Here is a 21,960-nt window from a genome sequence, read left to right on the forward strand (position 1 = left end):
ACTGTAGGTTTAATTTGCACTTTGAAAGTCACTCATTCAGAGTACATCTTTTGAGATATACTCATTTGACTGACAGGGTTTTGAGGCTTTTTCTATTTTAGCCAATCATAAACCAGAGAAGACCATTCAGGTTAATTGTATATAACCCACCAGCCCCCTCACACAGACAGACTGAGGATTAACGGGTTAATGTAACACTCAGCAAGAACATCCATTTGCAGTGGATTAGGGGCTTTGGCCACCATGTCTATAAATTGCCATAGGAACTTGTTTTTTTTAAATACCCCTTTACTGAGGCTGTCTTCATGTTTTCCTATATCAAAAGGTACATCCTCAAGCAGGCAAAATGCATTTTCGGGGTCAAAAAGCAAGTGAAACTTAATTTGAGAGTTCTGTGTAAAACTAAAGGAGATGTTAGGCACAGACAGCCTCAGTGTCCATTCATTTTCATTATATGGAAAAACAGAGTAGGATCAACATTCTTCATAATTTATCCTCTTGTATTCCACAGAAGAAAGAAAGTCATATAGATTTGGAACAACATATGGGTGATTCAATTTACCAATTTTTGGGTACACTAACTCTGAGCATTGCAATTGACTGAGATACCCATAGAAAGAGCAATTTAATCGTCTTGTTTCTTATATTTGCCCTTAGAAGGAAAGCAGCAAATAAGACAATGAAAGCAGAACATATAACACAATTTTGACCTCTCTGCAGGAAAACAGATGAAGGAAAAAGTAAATCTAATCTAAAACTGAAGAATTCTCCTGTCATCACAATTCCATACAATCACCCCCCACGCCTCAGTTTGTGTGCTACATTTGCACTTGTATCTCTGTGGGTGCTTTCGCTCAGCAGTCATCAAAAGAAAGCAGAGGTCTGGAAATAAATGGAGGTTAAAGATAGAAAAGAGCTGTAGAGAGTAAGCAAACAGACAGTTCACAAACATAGTCCTCTGCCCACTTCATCTTTTGTCTGTGTGATGGATGTCCCATGAGATTGATGATGTTGAACAGTTGTTGGGCATTGTCTCTTCCAAACCGCCATAGAAGAGGGATCACTTATCATCGCAGCTTGTGAAGGGAGAATTAGGGGTTCCAGAAGGCTGTTTTGGGGGATTTGAGGAAAAAACTGGATTTTGTGTGGTATAAAGTGGCCCCAAAAAGTATTTGGACAGTTAACCCAGAGTTTAATTTTTTTTTAATTTTTATTTTTTTATATATTATTACACTAGATAACAAAATATTAAACCAAGTGGCATTTATTTTATAGAAATACAAGCCAAACACACCTTTCGAGCTAAACATTACATAAAAAAAGAAGTCTGTTAGGTTTCAAGTTATAAAACAAAAGTTATAGTTGTTCAAAATTAAGACCGCTCTCTGGTTGTCAAACGTTAGTGGAACATGTCCATAGTAAATGTAATGGAACAACAGCACATATGTGGTTACTCTGCTAGGACACCAGTGTGAACTTGGATGGAACTGACTTCTAACATTCATAACAAATGATCTTGACACCACTTGATTCAAAGTACCAGCAAAAATGGCTCCAAAAAATACAGTAAGTTACAGTAGTTCTGAAAAAATGTCTAGTGTCGTTTGTGTGCAGATGGCACTTGGTTTGATATTTTGTTGACTAATGCAATGAAATTCACTCATTTTAAAGTGTCCAGATACTTTTTGGGCCCAGTGCAGGTGATGATTAAAGTGTGGAGAAGAGTTGATAGAACGAGAGCATCTACACAAGGAATTGCATCAGGAAGAAAAAGAGGGATAGAGAGCCAAGAACCATAACATGACGGAGTCACAGAAAAAGATAGTTTTACGTCTTTATCCTTTGGTTTGTGTCTGTGTGTGTTTATAATTTTCACTTGACTAGGTTGTTGCTGTTTAAAAATATAATGTAAAGTTGGCAGGTGGCTGGTGGTGTGCTGGGGGTGGGACACATTGTATGTCTTGACCGGTTTGCGAATACAAAGGAATACTGCATACGGCTTGGATCACTGACTGTTCTGTGTGTGTGTGTGTGTGTGAGCGGGTTTGGCTGGTTTATGAGGACATTTTTTTTTAGGTTACAAACGGGTAATTACAAGGGTATTATGCTATAAATGTGGTTTATGAGGACATTTCTAGTGTACCCATAATTCTAATTGCTTAAAAAACATACTAAACTATGTTTTTTAGAAAATGTAAAAATGCAGGAAGTTTTTTTGTGAGAGATAGGTTTAGGGGTAGGTTCAGGGTTAGGGGATAGAATCTATAGTTCGTACAGTATAAAAATCATTATGTCTATGGAGAGTCCTCATAAGGATAGCCGCACCAACATGTGTGTGTGTGTGTGTGTGTGTGTGTGTGTGTGTGTGTGTGTGTGTGTGTTTGTGAGTGTGTGTTTGTTTGTTTTGTTAGTATGTTTGTTTATTAGCGTGTTAAAGAGAGTGTGTGGCTGATTATCTTTGAGATTAGTGGGCAAAGGAATCATCCACGATGGAGGTTAATACAGGCTGAAAAAAGAAAAACAACCAATTAAATGTATAATGTCAAACTTATTGAAAATTACATTGAGAATAACTCAAAAAATGACATATGTAAATGATAGTGTCATTTTTACGGTATTTTTTTAATGTAGGCCTATAATCAGTTTGTGGCAGTAAAACTGATTATACATACTTTTACTTGAACTGTAACTGGATTTTCGTCCGTTTTCACCCCAAAAACAGTTTTTAAGAACAATGAAAACCCCTGAACAGAAAGAAGAGGATAACAAATTGCAGGCCTAACACCATGTGCCACCATTAAGCCCACACAAAGAGAGCAGTGACAAATGACCATTTTAATTCTTCAGTTTGACTTTAATGAATTAACATGATCTAATAGACTTAAGAAAGGAGGTTTCACATAAAAGCCTTGATTGGTGTGACATGGGTTGGAAAAAAAACTATTAATCTTGTTTATCATGCTCTTGTGTTCTTTAATAGGTCATTCCTACAACGAAGGGGCAGAGTAAATGGGGGGTTGTGTTATGGGTTGGGCTTATTTTAAAACCTAGTATGATAGGCCTTGTGATGTCACTGGTCATCCAGAGCACTCACCCCACAATAGTTCAAGACAGTGAATGCTGGTGACTTCTGAATAACCTTCTGAGGTAGTGATAGCTCACCCTTGTATGACCCCACACTCTAAAGAACAGTCTGGGGGGATCTCAAGGAGTCTCTGAGCCCCCACATTGAATCAGAATGCATGAAACCAGGCGGACAGACAGATCTCACTTGACTCTAAATGATTTTTTACATAGGGCTCAGGTTTACAGGCATCATTTAGATTTCTGTCTGTTATGTACATTTATTTTTGTATTTTTAATACTGATAGAATACAGCTATATTTTGCATTAACATAGGTTTATTCAAATGAAAGCTAAACAAATATAATCAAAACAACAAACTAAACACAATACTGGATAAATTCTACCTTTTAAGAAGCTATTTCTACCGGGTGGGGGGCCTGGGTAGCTCAGCAAGTAAAGACGCTGTCTACCACCCCTGGAGTCGTGAGTTCGAATCCAGGGCGTGCTGAGTGACTCCAGCCAGGTCTCCTAAGCAACCAAATTGGATCAGTTGCTAGGGAGGGTAGTGTCACATGGGGTAACCTCCTCATGGTCACCATAATGTGGTTCTTGCTCTCAGTGGGGCACGTGGAAGCATGAAGCCTCCACACGCACTATGTAAAGCACTCAACAAGCCACGTGATAAGGTGCGCAGATTGGCGGTCTCAGACGTGGAGGCAACTGAGATTCGTCCTCCGCCACCCGGATTGAAGTGAGTCACTACGCCACCACGAGGACCTAGAGCGCATTGGGAATTGGGCATTCCAAATTGGGGAGAAAAGGGGAGAAAAAAATTATAAAATAAAATAAGCTATTTCTACCTGATCTGTTCCTTAGAAATGACTTTTGTAGGTGTAACCTAATATAGTCACTAGTCAGGTTGATTTAGTTGAATTAAATAATATTTTTGACTTAAACAAAGCTAGTTAATTTAGATGTTACCACAAGAAGTACATTTTTTGGTTACCTGAAACATGTTTTGCAGTGTACAGCTCTGTTTGTCTTAATGGTCGTATGGTTCAATAGCCATTTTTGTGAAGAGCTACATCTTATAATTTGCATGCTTACAGGCCAAATAATAGAGAGCATTCCAGTAATCTGGTTGTTGCTGTTTTTAAATAGTAATTAGTCATTTACTAATTGGTTATAGCTTGAATAGGGTTTCCCATGTAACTGTTAAAGGATGTTCTATGCTCGGTTCAGCTCAGTCAACAGCATTTGTTACATAATAAGTTACAGTAAGGCTCTTACAATGGAAGTGTTGCTTTAAAATTATAGCCACAATATGTAAACATTATACATGTTAACATGATTATAATGTGATATATTTAGTGATTTACTGGCACTGCAGCATTTACCAGATTACAGGATATATTCACGTTACACCTACATGGCAATGAAGTTGTAATATTGGACATAACTTTACACAGATAAGATTAGTAAGCAATTTTATCACACTAAAATCATGTATAATGTTTATGTTTTGTGGCTATACTTTTGAAACAGTGTGTATTTGAACATTTATGCACTGTCCCATTTGTTTCTATTGTAAGTGCCTTAACTGTGATTTTTTTTATCCCCTTTTCCTCCCAATTTGGAATGCCCAATTCCCACTACTTAGTAGGTCCTCATGGTGGCGTGGTTACTCACCTCAATCCGGGTGGCAGAGGACAAGTCTCAGTTGCTTCCACTTCTGAGACCGTCAATCCGCGCATCTTATCACGTGGCTTGTTGTGCATGACACTGCAGAGACTCCGCATGTGGAGGCTCATGCTACTCTCCGCAATCCATGTACAACTTCCCACGTGCCCCATTGAGAGCGAGAACCACTAATCGTGACCACGAGGAGGTTACCCCATGTGACTCTACCATCCCTAGCAACCGGGCCAATTTGGTTGTTTAGGAGACCTGGCTGGAGTCACTCAGCACACCCTAGATTCGAACTCGCAACTCCAGGGGTGGTGGTCAACATCAGTACTCACTGAGCTACTCAGGCCCCCTCTTAACTGTGATTTTTAATTTATTTTAATGTATTTTTTTAGAAATGAGGGCTGAAAGGGGCCTGGGTAGCTCAGTGGTAAAAGACGCTGGCTACCACCCCTGGAGCTCGTTAGTTCGCTAGTTCGAATCCCAGGGCATGCTAAGTGACTCCAGCCAGGTCTCCTAAGCAACCAAATTGGCCCGGTTGCTAGGGAGGGTAGAGTCACATGAGGTAACCTCCTCGTGGTCGCTATAATGTGGTTCGTTCTCGGTGGGGCACATGGTGAGTTGAGCGTGGATGCCGCGGTGGATGGCGTGAAGCCTCCACACACGCTATGTCTCCGTGGCAACGCGCTCAACAAGCCACGTGATAAGATGCGTGGGCTGACAGTCTCAGATGCAGCAGCAACTGGGATTCGTCCTCTGCCACCTGGATTGAGGAGAATCACTACGCGACCACGAGGACTTAAAAGCGCATAGGGAATTGGGCATTCCAAATTGGGTGAAAAAGGGGAAAAATACCCCCCCCCCCCCCCCAAAAAAAAGATTGAGTCGATTTATTTATTATTATTTTTTTGTATTAAAGGTGAACTCAGTAACTTTTGTCTTTGTGTCATCTTGGACCTTAACTGACACTTAGCGGCTTGGACGCAGCATCATTTAAAATCAATCGTTTTCAGTTTCAGATGCCCATTGTAGACATTTTGTATTCACAGTCAGCCATGAAGTGAAAGTGTCAAATAACAGGACGGTTACTGAGATTTAGCGAGTAGTATTCGGCTGGTCATGTGATTCTAACATGGCAGCCCCCAAGTGCGAACCCCCTCCATGTAGAATAAAACAGCTTTTATTAGGTTACTGTTATAACTGGAGTCTTCATTTTTATGTGAGTGGTCATGATTTCGTACATATATTGCAAAATTACAAATAATTTCTTTTTAATGAGGAAAAAATTGTGAGTGCACCTTTAAAAAACAGTATGCCACAAATGCTGTCGATTGAGCTTAACGTATTAAACTCGGAACATTAATTTAAATATTATTCTGTAACAGTATACATTCGTAAGTATAACATTCGAATCGTGAAAACTGTTACAATGTATCCAAGTGCTGAAGTCATCTGCCTATCTCTTATCAGATTGTTGATGGTAAAACCCCTCCTCCCGCCTTCCCCTGTGTGGGGCCCTGAGCGAGCCAGCAACGTTTCGGTGTGCATTACACTTCAGCAAACTAACTCGGAATGGATAATAACGACACATATTTACATCTCAGTAAGTCTCCTTGTCTCTTCATTCCCTGTTTGGATATCTTCTGTGTGTTGTTTGTCACGAGTGGCTGCGCGCGTGTGTCGTGAAAACAACTTGGCTGATGAACTTCAGACAGATTGTGAACGCTGATCCACGGTTAGTCCTAGTGCATTGACATCCTCAGTCGGGTAATTGCGGGTGCCACTTAAATTGCGTTTATGTAATCGATCGCTCTCAAAGCACGCCTGTTGTCAAACTCTTGTGTCGAAATCAATTTCATTGAACCTTTGATGGTGTATCAAGTTGTTGAGGTATTAATGAGTTAATCACAAACGCATAATTATTTATTCTGGTGTTGTATAAATTTTACATGCTGTAAAAAAACAATAGATTTATAATGGAGTATAATAGAGGAACATATGATACTGCATACGTATTGTTGCCTACTATATATGTGCCTTAGAAGCAATATAATGCATTTTCATTGTTTTCAATGAAAAATAAGTATCTGACACAATGTAATTATACTCCTGATCACCCTAATGGTACAAGTAGAGTGGAGTGAACTCACAAGAACAGTATGTTGTAATACTAAATAGAAAAAAGATAGTATAGAAGTTTCTGTGAGTAAAGGAGAGATGTATTCATTCATGACACAATAAGAGTGTACAGTAATAATAAATGAATGTAGAATTCTACTGTACACATAAGACAGTCATGGCTGTGATTACCTGTGGTTTGACATTTAGTAGGACAGCACTCTTGCTTGTGTGAAATTGCTTAAATACAGTGCAGTAATTTTATCTTGCTAATTACTGTATGTATTACAATATTACAGTGAGACTTCAGTTCTCTTTATATTAGCTTTCAGGGCATTGTAAGTGCTTGAACGTATTCTAAACAGTTTCCTTAGTTCTTGAGTGTATGATTTGATTTTTATCTCTCTGTCGTCACTCTCAGCTCTCTCGTTGCTAGGCTGTCAGAGAGTTGCCTATAGCTGACAACATTCCTCTGCCTTTTAACAATGTGAACCCACTCAGTAAGTCCAAAAAGACACAAGACAAGAAAACCGTTGGTCGTGGAAAGGAAAAAGGACGCAATCTGCATAGGCTCACGCGTGTTACAGTCATCAGACAGGAATGGCTCTGAGGCCATTGGTATTGTCTGCTGTACAAATGCTTTCAAACTGCTCAGACCAGTTTCTGTAAATTTTCTACATCTGCTCAAGGCTTTCATTGTGTTACTCACTGAGCAGCCTTGCCATCACAGTGGCATTATTGACTGGGAGAGTCAGAGGAGCCTAGTCAGGCATTGAGGGGGAAAAAGGGATATAAAATCAGTGAGTGAAGAGGGTATTGGAACAGAGTGCAACAGACAGGTTTTGGAAGTACAACAGGGCTCGACATTAATGCTTGTCCAAGACAGGTGGATTTTAGAAGGGGTAAGTGAAAGAGTATTTTACTCACCTGACCGAACAAGAAGCCTGATTAAAACAACAATAATGAAAAAAATATATTTGTGATATAGTCTGGGCCTGTGTCACTTATTACAAAGTTCATATTATTATTCTGCTGCTGAAAATAATCTAGGCTGTCGCATAGAGTAGAAATTTCATGGTTTTCGAAAACCAATATTGATACCATATATAGCAAAAATATGCTAACATGGTAATGTGCATTTGAACACACTCCTTTAGCCTATTTAAAAAGTTACTTTTCAATGTAAATAATACATTAAAACAAATGCATGTTTCCTTCAAGTGTTTCTCAATTAAAGCTGCACTACGTAACTTACATAACTCTCTAGCGATATCTGTGTTTGAAACTTAAAATTGCAAGCAATTTGCGAAAGCACATTTTATGTCAGTCGTGTTTTGGCACTGCTCTCCTAGCGGATAAATCTCATGATTTGAGCTTTCCTGGATATTGCCTGTGTGATCATGACTGAAAGCTATTCAAAGCCAGAGTCATAACGTGTTATTTTCATGTTGATATTATGTTTTTATGATATTATATGATATGATATTATATTACGTCATCCGTTGCACTCATAACAGCCAGCTCACTGAACATATCTGAACAGTTTTATATCAGCTGGAATTTGTTTTGTGGAAGATCACACCTTTGAGACAGTTCTGTGAATGAATCTACACATTCTTTATGTTCATTCTTCCTATTGGCTGAGTTTGTTTGACAGAGTATTTTCTGTTGTGTAATTTTGCCTCACTAATTTGTGAGGTAAAATTGTGCAATCCGATGGCAAAGTTGTCGTGGGGGCTCGTGGGCGTTCATGGACCTTTTGAGTTTGGAGGGATTGTCGCCGGATGCCGCTTTCGTGCGCGGGGTTGATGCGCACGTTTTTCTTTTTTCTGTTTGTTTTGTTTGGGGGGAGGTTCGGGGTTTGATTGTTTCACTAATGGGGAATGTGGTCTGTGTAATTTTGTTTTTGGCACACAGTTTACTCTTTCTACTATGTCAAAATGTCATATGTTAATATGAGTGTACTATCTCTCTCCACATGGAATGTGAATGGGTTGGGGCACCCCATAAAAAGAAGGAAGGTTATTACTTTTCTTAAACGTAAGAAATATGATATAGCGTTTCTTCAAGAAACACATCTCTCCCCGCAGGAAGCGGAAAAATTTGGGAAGATATGGGCTGGACATGTTTTTTTAGTGCTGGCTCAAGTAAGAGCAGGGGAGTCATTATACTGGTAAATAATCATTTACAATTCAAATGTCTCAAACAGACTAAAGATAAATTAGGGAGAGTCATTATTGTTTTTGCTGAAATTCAAGGGCAAAGGTTGATTTTGGCTAATATTTACGCACCTAACGCTGTTGATCAGGGCTTTTTTATAGATCTTGAAGGGATGCTGCAAACCACTGGCACCCCTCATGATATAATATTGGGAGGTGACTTTAATCTTTTGATGGACTCAGTCCTTGATCACAGTGAAGCAAAAGTGTGTAAGCCCCCTAGAGCAACATTGACGCTTCACAGGATGTGTAAAAATGTTGGTGTTACGGATATTTGGAGACTTTTGAGCCCATCTGGTAGGGACAATAAATATTTTTCATCAGTCCATAAGATTTATTCTAGAATAGATTTTTTTTTTGATATCCAAATCCCTCATTTCATCTGTTGTGGATTGCTCAATTGGAAACATTTTAGTCTCAGATCCCGCCCTGGTGAGTTTAGAGGTGATGCCACATATAGAGAAAAAGAAATCATATAGTTGGTGCCTTAATGTGTCCCTTTTGCAAAATCCTGATTTCCAACAAATGTTAAAGACTGAAATCAATGTTTATATGGAGACCAACTGGTCCTCAGTATCCTCTGTGGGCGTGGCTTGTGAGGCACTTAAGGCGGTTCTTAGGGGCTCACACAGTACGCCTCATTCATCAAAAAATCCAAAGCACGAGAACTCGTGGAGTTGGAAGGAAATATTAAAAGTGCAGAGGCAGAGCTGAAGCGCTGTATGTCAGCTGATGGCCTCAGATAATTGACCCGATTGAAATATAGATATAATACTATTTTGTCGCGGAAAGTGGAGTTTTGGTTATTCAGGGCAAGACAGTCATACTTTGAGTCAGGGGACAAGGCAGGGAAGCTTTTGGCTAGATATATAAATCAGAGAGTCTCTTTCTATCATTCCCTCAGTGAAATCTGCTGGTGGTGAAATTTTTACCTCAGCCATTGATATTAATAATGCCTTTAAAGAATTCTATATTGATCTTTATAGTTCCACGTCTTCATCTACTGATGAAGATATTAGAAAATTTGTGGAACCATTAGATCTCCCTAAACTGACAACTGAGCAAAAAAACACTCTTGATTCTGAGATAACCTTGGAGGAGCTTGACGAGATAATTAAGTCCCTACCTGCTGGCAAGGCTCCGGGGCCAGATGGTTTTGCAGCAGAATTTTTTAGATCTTATGCTACAGAACTGGCTCCAATTTTGTTAGAAGTTTATACTGAATCATTAAAGAATGGAAAGCTTCCTCCAACCATGACACAAGCCCGGATCAGTCTGATTCTTAAAAAGGACAAAGATCCAAGTGAGTGTAAAAGTTACCGTCCAATCTCCCTGATCCAACTAGATGTAAAAATATTGTCAAAACTTTTGGCTAACCGATTAAGTAAGGTTATGACATCTCTTATACATATAGATCAGGTGTGATTTATTCGGGGCCGTAACTCTTCTGATAACATCAGGCGTCTCATCAATATCATGTGGTCAGTGGTGAATGATCAGTCTCCGGTCGCTGGCATCTCACTTGACGCCGAAAAGGCGTTTGGTATGGTAGAATGGGATTATCTTTTATTTTGAAAATGTATGGGTTCGGGAGTACATTTATTGGTTGGATTAAGTTACTTTATAGATACCCTGTAGCAGCGGTACAAACAAATGGATTAATTTCAGATTATTTTAATCTGGATAGGGGCACTCGGCAGGACTGCCCTCTTTCCGCTTTATAGTTCTGTCTTGCCCTGGAACCATTAGCAGTCGCGATAAGAAAGGAGGACGATTTTCCAGGGGTAATGGCGGGAGGTATGGCGCATAAGCTTCTGCTTTACGCAGATGATATTTTATTATTTATCTCTGAACCTACTAGATCTATGCCTTGCCTCCACAGAATTATTAATTCCTTTTCCAAGTTCACAGGTTACAAAGTTAATTGGTCTAAATCCGAAGCTTTGGCTCTGACAGCGTACTGTCCAGTAACAGCTGTCCAGCCGGGCGCCTTCCAATGGCCCAAACAGGGCATTAAGTATTTGGGGATTTTATTCCCAGCAAATTTGTCTGATTTAGTTAGTGTTAATTTTGACCCTTTAATAAAAAGATTTCCGAGCGATGTGGGCAGGTGGGCTTCATTACATTTATCGATGATTGGGAAGGTTAATGTTATTAAAATGACCTGTATTCCAAAATGTAACTACCTGCTACAGTCTCTCCCGGTAGATGTCCCCCTCTCTTATTTCAAGCAATTTGATAACATAGCGAAGTCCTTCATTTGGAATGGTAAACGTCCCAGATTACACTTCAGTAAGTTACATAGGACGATGGACAAAGGTGGGCTAGGCCTACCCAAGATTCTGTTTTATTATTATGCATTCGGTCTCAGACATTTGGCTCATTGGTAGCTTCCACCTTAAAGAGCCCCTCCCTGGTTCTGCATTGAACAAGAACTGCTTGCCCCTATTTTATTACAAAGCCTTTCCATCAAACTAACCAGAGAAGTTAAATCACACCCCGTTACTCCACATTTGCACTCAGTATGGACAAAAGTGTCCAGAGTGTTTAACTCAGATAATTATCTAAATGTTGCCTCGAGCCTATGGCTAAACCCCAAACTATGCATTAATAAGTCCCCTTTTTGCTGGTCAGAGTGGATTGCGATGGGGGTTAATACACTTGGTGATCTTTATGACAGTGGTGTGATGAGATCCTTTGAAAATTTGATTCAATATTTTGGGATCCCCAGATCTCAGTTCTTTAGGTATCTTCAGTTACGCCGCTTGCTCTGTACTATTTTTGGGAGTAGCATACACCCCCCTAAAGCAGCAGATACTCTAGGAGAGGTGATTTCTGCTTTTGGAAAAGGTCATGAGGCATCAGTGTATTACTCCCTGTTAATTCAGAGTCTGGGGGATGGAACTTCGACTTCTCTCAAGAGATTGTGGGAGAAAGATTTGAACTTGGTATCGGAGGAGGGAGTGTGGAATAGGGTTCTAAAACATCAAGTCTACATCTAGAGATGCAAGGGTCCGTCTGATGCAATTTAAGATTTTGCATTGATTATATTGGACCCCCTCTAGATTGTATAGGCTGGGTTTAAAAGACACACCCACCTATTGGCGTTGCCAGTTGGAGGATGGAAATGTATTACATGCCTTCTGGTCTTGTTTGAGGATTCAGGAGTTTTGGTTGAGAGTCCAGAATTTTGTTTCTGAGGTCCTGGGCACTCAGGTTCTGTTCTGTCCCAGACTTTGTGTGTTGGATGATGGGGCGGTTATGGATATAGCTGATGGGTATGTAAAGAGGTGGGTCCTCACCGTCGTGATGATCGGGAGACAGATAATTGTGAGGGGATGGAAGTCGACAGGCGCTCCCTCTTTTTATGAATGGTGCACCGAATTGGGCAAGGTAGTGTCATTGGAAGAGATGTCATATAGACGGCTTGGCAATTCGGCTTCATATGATAAGAAATGGGTTTGGATATATATTTGTTAAATTAGATTGTTTTTTATTTATTTTATTTATTTATTTATGCATTTGGCAGACATTTTTATCCAAAGCAACTTACAGTGCCCTGATTACAGGGACAGTCCCCCTGGAGCAACCTGGAGTTAAGTGCCTTGCTCAAGGACACACTGGTGGTGGCTGTGGGGATTGAACCAACAACCTTTTGCTTACCAGTTCAGTGCTTTAGTCCACTACGCCACCACCAATTATATATACATATATATATATATATATATATGTATATATATATATATATTAAAAAAAAAAAATTATTTTCTGTATATATATGTGTGGTTGTTTTCATTTTGTGTCATAAGACAGGAACATAAGACAGCCGTTACTTCTTATCTGTGTTTACGGACATGACGTAATGGTGCAAAGATGAACGACACAAGCCAGCGATTTTGCAAAATACAAATAATACAAATAATTTTTATAGGCTTACTGTAGTGAATCGGGGTAAGGTAAGGACATTGTTCTGTGTATGTACTCAATCAGTAATGGCAATTTGTTAATTTTTAACCCCAAAATCTTACATAGTGCAGCTTTATGTATGCATTGCTTAAGTGTTTTTAAGTATGGCCCTACTGAAATCTGTTTTATTTTTTCCTAAATCCTGTGTTCTCTGTGTTATTATATTTTTGAGAATTCCATGTTTTAAAGTAATTTAATTTCATCATCAAAATTATCAAATGAATTCCTAAAACATTTAACAAATGAATATAGATCAGCAATTTTAACATACCATTGCATTTTTTAACCAAATTTTTATTCAGTACTCCAGCACTCTTGTGATATATTGCTAAGTTTTTACTATTATTATTATTAATTATTATTATTATTATTATTATTATATATAATTATTATTAATAGAGTGAATATTACATTTTACTATACAATTGTAATCTATTTCTGTTGCAATCTCTCCAATTTCATGCACCTAGCTTTTATTTTGAATCAAGATTTTATTTTGACATGTGTTTTAACAGTTCGATACATGGCCCAGTGTGATCATTAAAGCGCAAATGCTGTGATTTAATTATATAAATATACAGTATAGTTTGCATGTGCTGCATGCTTCACAGTGGATAAGTGCTCTCCTCTGTCATCTCATATAAAACACAACACACATGATTCTGTGGAGTTTGGATTTTTGAGTGTTTTTCTTCACACATTCACTTTAAAGAACACAGCTCATACAGACTAAGATTGCAGTCTTTCGCGGTTTAATAATCACTAGGGGTATTAAAACGTGATGATATTTCTCGTTGAGGTGAAAAGCCGTCTCACGATATAGGCATGACGGAGTGTGAGGGCGAAATTAGCATAGAAGATGCCCCTGCCACTTTTAAATCATTTGTGTGGCAGCATATTAGGTACCCGTTGGAAACAATAAACAGCGACAGAGTGACAGACAAGACACGAACAAAGGCTGTGTCTCGTTTGGAAGGCTGCGTCCTCCGGAGGTCGCATTTATCGGCCGCATACGTCATCGAGGCTGTCTCGTTTCATTTTTTATTTTTTATGTCTTTCTTTTTCTTATTTTTTATCTATTGTCAATGCCTTTTATGTATATGCACTTACATTTATACAATTGTTAACCTTTTTTGCATGCCCAGTAAAAAGAAAAAAAAATGAAACGAGTCAGCCTCGATGACGTATGCGGCTGACAAATGCAACCTCTGGAGGACGTAGCCTTCCAAACGAGACACAGCCAATATTTAAGCACTGCAAGAAAATAGTGCCGTACACCGCGGCTAACACACTATGCAAAGATACCTACAGAACCACCGCAGCTCTCAACTAAAATCAACTAGGTCTGAAGAGACTCATGCGAAATCATACAGGAGAAGAGCCAGTCAGTTGAGTTTGTGGCAAAACCTTTTACAGTGCTTGCATATTGTTCTGTCTTTTACTGCATATGATAATTCATACTCAGAAAGTAGAACTGAAGTGACATTCATTACAAGATGATTAGTTCAAACATTTCAAAATGCACCTGCATTGTTTTGCATTTTGTGACTTTCAGTCGAATAAAAGACTATTTTTCCAGTCATATACACTACCGGTCAAAAGTTTTGAAACACTTGCCTGAAATGTTTCCCATGATCTTAAAAATCTTTTGATCTGAAGGCATATGCTTAAATGTTTGAAATTAGTTTTGTAGATAAAAATATAATTGTGCCACCATATTAATTTATTTCATTATGAAACAAAAATGTATTTTTAAAAAAAGTTTTTGAAATTGATGACTTGGACCAAATAATAAAGTAAAGCAGCCAATACGTGCCCAACATAGATGGGAACTCCTTCAATACTGTTTAAAAAGCATCCCAGGGTGATACCTCAAGAAGTTGGTTGAGAAAATGTCAAGAGTACATGTCTGCAAATTCTAGGCAAAGGGTGACTACTTTGAAGATGCTAAAATATAACACAGTTTTGTTTTATTTAGTCACAACATAATTCCCATAGTTCCATTTATGTTATTCTATAGTTTTGATCACTTTGCTATTATTCTAAAATGTGAAGGAAAAAAATTATAATAAAGAATGAGTAAGTGTTTCAAAACGTTTGACCGGTAGTGTATATAGTGTTAAAATACCAAAATACCACGTGAACCCAGTATCGTGTATCGTCTCGTCTCGTGAGCTAAGTGTGTCGTCACACCTCTAATAATCACACTAGGACATATCAGAATCAGAATCAGCTTTATTGCCAAGTATGCTTACACATACAAGGAATTTGTCTTGGTGACAGGAGCTTCCAGTGTACAAGAATTCAAAAACAGCAAGACATAGATAATAATAAAACATAAAACTAATTATACACATATGTACAGACACACATACACATACATACACACATACACATGGGTAGTGCAAATCTAATACAATCTGTTATGTACAGTGCAAATACAAATCTGTTATGTACAGCAAATGTTTTTGTTTGTTTTTGTTTTTTGTTTTTTCAGAGGAATGAAATGGCAGAAGAGGTTGGATGTGTTGGATAAATATAAGAAAGACTAAACTGTGTATTGCACATAGTTATTGCTCAATGGGGCAATTTAACTGTTCATGAGATGGATAGCCTGAGGGAAAAAACTGTTCCTGTGCCTGACGGTTCTGGTGCTCAGAGCTCTGAAGCATTGGCCAGAAGGCAACAGTTCAAAAAGGTAGTGGGAAGGGTGAGTGGGGTGATTTTTCCAGCCTTTTTCCTCACTCTGGAAGTGTATAGTTCTTGAAGGTGGGGCAGGGGGCTACCAATAATCCTCTCAGCAGTCCGAACTGTCCTTTGTAGTCTTCTGATGTCTGATTTCGTAACTGAACCAAACCAGACAGTTATTGAAGTGCAGAGGACAGACTCAATGACTGCTGAGTAAAACTGTATCAGCAGCGCCTGTGGCAGGTTGAATTTCCTCAGCTGGCGAAGGAAGTACAACCTCTGCTGGGCCTTTTTCACAGTGGAGTCAATGTGGTCTCCCACTTCAGGTCCTGTGAGATGGTAGTGCCCAGGAACCTGAATGACTCCACTGCTGCCACAGTGCTGTTTAAAATGGTGAGGGGGGTCAGTGTCGGGGTGTTTCTCCTAAAGTCCACAAGGATCTCCACCGTTTTGAGCGTGTTCAGCTCAAGGTTGTTTTGACTGCACCAGACAGCCAGCTGTTCAACCTCCCTTCTGTATGCAGACTCATCGTCATTTCTGATGAGGCCGATGACAGTGGTGTCGTCTGCAAACTTCAGGAGCTTGACAGAGGGGTCCTTTGTGATGCAGTCATTGGTGTAGAGGGAGAAGAGTAGTGGGGAGAGCACACATCCCTGGGGGGCACCAGTGCTGATTGTACAGGTGCTAGAAGTGAGTTTCCCCTGTCTCACAAGCTGCTGCCTGTCCATCAGAAAGCTGGTAATCCACTGACAGATAGACATGGGAACAGAGAGTTGGTGTAATTTATTCTGGAGTATAGCTGGGATGATGGAGTTGAAAGCTGAACTGAAGTCCACAAAAAGGATCCTTGCATATGTCCCTGGTCTGTCCAGATGTTGCAGGATATGATGCAATCCTATGTTGACTGCATCATCCACAGACCTGTTTGCTCGATAAGCAAATTGAAGGGGATTTAGAAAGGGTCCAGAGATGTTCTTCAGGTGGGCCAACACCAGTCTCTCAAATGATTTTATGACTACAGACGTCAGGGCGACAGTTCTGTAGTCATTAAGTCCTGTGATTTTTGGTTTCTTTGGGACAGGAATAATGATTGAGCGTTTGAAGCAGCATGGGACTTCATACTGCTCCAGTGATCTATTGAAGATCTGTGTGAAGATGGGGGCCAGCTGGTTAGCACAGGATTGAAGACACGCTGATGAGACGCCATCTGGGCCTGAAGCCTTCCTCGTCTTTTGTTTCCGAAAGATACGGCTTACATCATCTTCACAGATCTTAAGTGCAGGAGGGGGAGGAGGGGGGTTGCAGGAGGTGTTGGAGTTTGTGTGAAGTGAAGGTCAGAGTCAATGTGGGGTGTGAGATTGGGCCTTTCAAATCTGCAGTAGAACACATTCAGGTCATCAGCCAGTTGTTGTTCCACCACAGGGTTGGGGGTAGGAGTCCTGTAATTTGTGAGTTGTTTCATGCCACTCCACACTGATGCAGGGTCGTTAGCTGAAAACTTGTTTTTCAACTTCTCAGAGTATCTTCTTTTAGCAACTCTGATTTCCTTATTCAGTGTGTTCCTGGCCTGATTGTACAAGACTTTGTCCCACCCCTGTAAGCATCCTCTTTGGCCTGACGAAGCTGCCTGAGCTCCGCTGTAAACCACGGTTTGTCATTGTTGAACTTTAAATAAGTCCTAGTAGGAATGCACATATCTTCACAGAAACTGATATATGATGTAACAGTATCTGTGAGCTCGTCCAGGTCTGTGGCTGCAGCCTCAAAAACACTCCAGTCCGTGCAATCGAAGCAGGCTTGTAGTTCCCGCTCTGTTTGATTGGTCCATCTCTTTACAGTCCTTACTACTGGCTTGGTTGATTTTAATTTCTGCCTGTAGGTTGGAAGAAGATGAACCAGACAGTGATCAGAGAGTCCCAAAGCTGCTCTAGGGACAGAGCGATATGCATCCTTTATTGTTGTGTAACAATGATCCAGTATGTTCCTGTCTCTGGTGGGGCATGTGATGTGCTGTTTGTATTTGGGCAGTTCATGTGTGAGATTTGTTTTGTTAAAATCCCCAATAATAATAATAACTGAGTCCGGGTATTGTTGTTCTGTGTCTGTGATTTGATCAGCCAGCTGTTGCAGCGCTGTGTTCAAACACGCGTTTGGTGCGATATACACACTCACCAGAATAAACGAGCAAAACTCCCGCGGCGAGTAGAAAGGCTTACAGTTAATAAAGAGCACTTCCAAATTAGGACAGCACATCCTCTTTAACGTTGTTTCATCTGTACACCAACTTTCATTGATATAAAAGCATGTTCCACCGCCTCTCGTTTTCCCCGTTAAATCCGCAATGCGATCCACTCTGAACAGCTGAAAGCCCGGCAGATGTAACGCGCTGTCTGGAATGGCTTCACTCAGCCAGGTTTCTGTGAAGCACAAGGCAGCAGAGGTTGAAAAGTCCTTGTTTGTGCGGGTGAGATGTAGTTCGTCCGTTCGCTAAGTGAATACTCGGCAACAATGTTCGAAATCCGTGCCGACGCAGTTTGACCAGCACACCGGCTCGTCTCCCTCGCCTGCGCCTCCAACTAAAATGTCTAGCAAAACATCTGAATATTGGAAAACCAGGAGAAGATTGTCTGGTACATCCTGTCAAATGTTCAGCAGTTCGTCTCTGTTAAAACTGACTGGAAAAAGATTACTAAACACAAGACAAACAAACAAAGACAACAAAAGAACTGAGGAGCTCCACACCGAGGCAGCCATCCGCGGCATCATCATGATGATATTCATGATATCATGATTATTTGTACATTTATTTTTTCCCCAAATACTTCAAATTTGTTTGTGAGCATTTGGAAACAGTTGTGTGTCAGTCAGACAGCTCTTGGGTATCGAAGTGAGTTGGTGCTCGGTACTACCAGTACTTTAGAAACACTGGTACCATGATGTCTTTTTTGTTTTTGTATTTTAGTACTGACTTAGTACCGAAGTACCAGTTCTTTTGACATTACTAGAAGCCAGAGGTCTCTTTTGAATGGGTAGGCCTTGCTTACCTTGCCTGACCAATCCGAGTTAGATTCAAATATTACCTCAGGCAGCTGCAGTGAGCCACGCAGTCTTAATTTTCTAATTAGCTAGTGATCTAGTAATAGGTGGCCATGTTTCTCAAGCCTCCACAACCCGGCCAAGGGCCTGGTAAAACGGCAAACCCCAAAAGAGAACCACTGAATCGAACATAGCAGGTTAAAGAATCTAAAAGGGACAGGAAGTTCATCCCTAGCTGGAAGGATGAATTTGACTGGGTGAGGAATGAGGAGGAATACGGACTAATGTTTTGCACTGTCTGTCGAATGCATCCCAATATGGTTGAGATGTAAGTTACCATCCCGTTAATTTTAGTTGTGTAGATTAGCTGATTGACTAGGCTAGACTATGGGTGTTTCTCAGTGCTTAGAAGGCTGAGAACAGACTTGCCAATCTACCTCGGTAGAATTAACTCAGAAGGACAGGAAGACGTAGAACGCATCTATTGCGAACTTTGAAATGTGCTGTGATCTAACTGTTGAGCAAGCTCATTTCCGTCCCAGAACATTTGTAGCCAGTGGGAGAACTGCTGCCATTATCACACACCAGTGGCAGCATTATTTTCTTCACACCAGTGAGGTTTGTTAACACTCGTTTCCTCCATGTGCTTATTACTTTATTAAAATGATGCCCAACAAAACAACAAATGTGGGTGGAGTATGATGACTCTCAAAGGTCATCAGACTTTCAGGAACATAAAGCAGAACAATCTTAAAGGAAAACACGATAAATGTCCTTCATCTGCCACCGTAGTGCTGCTATGACTTCTGGAACTCCAAATGGGTTCTTGTGTAAAAGTCACCATTCAATGCATTCTCAATATTTGGCCAAATCTAGAACATCCGAGCAGTGGTTGCGTTAGACTTTCTCATCGTCCATGGGGTCGTAAAAATTCCGTCATAATCTATTATTACCCGTCATTTTAATTTTTATATTTTAATGATAAGACATTTAATAGCTTTTATTTTAGTTCACATTTAAATTTTTAATCTTGAATTTACAGGACGAGCATATAGCAGATTATGCATTTTTTTATTTATGAAGAGAACAGATGAACAACAGAGACACCACATGAAGCAGATGAATGGTTTTTTCCCCACAGTGACAGCAGAGGTCACTAAAACACGACATATGAACAACACAATATTACAAAAAACAAATACAATTAAAATATGAACAAAACATGTAAAAAATGAACTGAACAAAACTCAATCGACAACTCAAACCTTCCTCCTGGTCCGCATCGACTTAAACTGGGTGCTCGCCTGTGCGTAATCAAACGCATCAAGGGAGACTGATGCTGAGGCAATTGTCATTAGATTTTGTGTCTTTGCCTCAGACAGATGACTTCTCGTGGCAGTTTTAATTTGGTTCTGGAGGCTGAACCCGCGCTCTGCTGCCACACTGGAGACTGGAATTACCAGCGCAACTTCAGCCAAAGTTTTGAAGTCGGGAAACATTTCTCCCAGGGAAGCGATCAAAAGTTTGCAGGACTCTCTGAATGTGGGATTTCTCGATCCTGCAAGCATTCGCTTCACCGGGAGGAAATCCCTCAGCATGCACTCCTTCTGCACCAGTGGCACAGCCGCACCACTCTGTGACCTCTTCAATGCGTTGTCAGCACCCGGATAGCGAGATGCATTGAGTATGGTGTCGAGGTCAGCGATGAGGCCCACATGCTCCAAAGGGAATCTTTTTCTGATAGATTTGGTGACCTCTGCAATGTACTCTGTGTGCAAAACTGAAAAGCTCTGCCCGTCTGCCTGCGTCAGCATTATGCCACAGAACTTGCCGTCTTGTAAAGCCTCATCGAATTTCGTCTTCGCCTCACCTGGCCCATTCATCAAGCTCTCTAGGCTAGCAAGGGTCATGTTCATGATAGGTTGGATGGAGGAGATGTTAACATCTTCTTTTTGGAACGTGAGATTCATGCGGTTCACCACGGACAAGATATCAGTCAGCAGGTGAGTTAAGGCAGGGAATGTGTATTTTTGGAGGTACTTTCTAATACCCTTAGCTACCGGGCAGTCTCTCGCAGCTTCCTCCTTCTCCAACTCCAACACCAGAGAAACCCAGTTGGCATGTATGTCCTTAACTGCCCTCTCCATTGACAGCCAGCGTGTAGCCGATGGTTGTTTTAGGCTCAACATGTCGTGTTCCTCCATTTTGTTTTCGAGTTCTTTTAATCTGTGTGTTTGAATGGGGGAATTCTTGTAGTATGTTTATATGTTATTAATAGTGGTGACATATGCACTTATTTCACGCACAGCCTTGGAGGCATCACGGGCAGCCAGTGCCGTTCTGTGCGCACCACAGTGAGTGTTTATGAGATAGGGACAGTCATTTTGACGCAGCTGTTGTGCAACTCCGGCCTTTCGACCCACCATCACACTCGATCCATCACTTCCCAGTCCAACTACCCGAGCCATAGCTACACCACGGCCAGTCAACACATCCTTTATTTTTGCTGTGATGCATTCTGCAGTGCCAGAGGGTATTACATGATTTCCAATGAACACAGTTTCAGGCTCCCCTCTCTGCTGAATTGTCAGGTATGTGATCAGCATTTTCTCAACCATGATATCAGTAGTTTCATCTACTATTATCCCGACGTATCTGCTGTTGGCGAGGCGGTCATCCACTGCGCTGGTTATGGCCATTGCTATAGCCTCCTCCATCTGACTGACAGTGTCATGATGGGTGTACGTGTGTGCACTGTTCAGGTTTGGACACCCAGCAGACTCTAAGAGGTGTATTATGTTAGGATATAGGTGGCTTGGGGTGTTTGTATTTACCATATGCAACACAACCTTAAGCTGTATTTTTAATGCCTCATTAAAATTCTCTACATGCTTGACCATTGCTACGCTCTGGTTGACCACCTGTGAAGCTTCAATGTGGCTATGGCTACTTTTGTGATCATTCAAAGCTGATTTCTGCATCGTCGTGCACCCTCGGACAAATCCGTTACTCATGTTAGCTTTTATGCAGATGTCGCAGAACATTTTGCCACCTTCCCTCCTCAGCCACGTGAACTCCTGCTCCCACTAAACCTGGTACTCCCTCCTGACCTCCTTGCTGCCACTTGCTTGCCCCGTAACATTAACTGCAGGTGACTGATAAATGTTGTCTGTTGTTTGTC

General features: G+C 40.5%; 1 protein-coding gene across 5 annotated transcripts in view; it reads left to right on the top strand.

Annotated features, from left to right (window-relative positions):
• Positions 1–6,256: 6,256 nt before the first annotated feature.
• The window catches only part of LOC127456665 (retinoic acid receptor RXR-gamma-B), a 58,075-nt gene continuing 42,371 nt past the window's right edge, over positions 6,257–21,960 (top strand). The window contains exon 1 of one of the 5 annotated variants that reach the window (XM_051725123.1): positions 6,257–6,355. Coding sequence is in view for 1 of the 5 variants with exons in the window: in XM_051725125.1 (XP_051581085.1) it covers positions 6,325–6,355 (31 nt within the window). In the remaining 4 variants the exon portion in view is untranslated. Of the gene's footprint in view, positions 6,356–6,385; positions 6,488–7,669; positions 7,773–21,960 lie in introns of those variants that run through there. The other 4 variants (XM_051725125.1, XM_051725127.1, XM_051725124.1 and 1 more) reach the window with 4 other exon arrangements.

The sequence above is a fragment of the Myxocyprinus asiaticus genome, chromosome 19 (genome assembly GCF_019703515.2).
Source record: "Myxocyprinus asiaticus isolate MX2 ecotype Aquarium Trade chromosome 19, UBuf_Myxa_2, whole genome shotgun sequence".
Taxonomy (NCBI): domain Eukaryota; kingdom Metazoa; phylum Chordata; class Actinopteri; order Cypriniformes; family Catostomidae; genus Myxocyprinus; species Myxocyprinus asiaticus.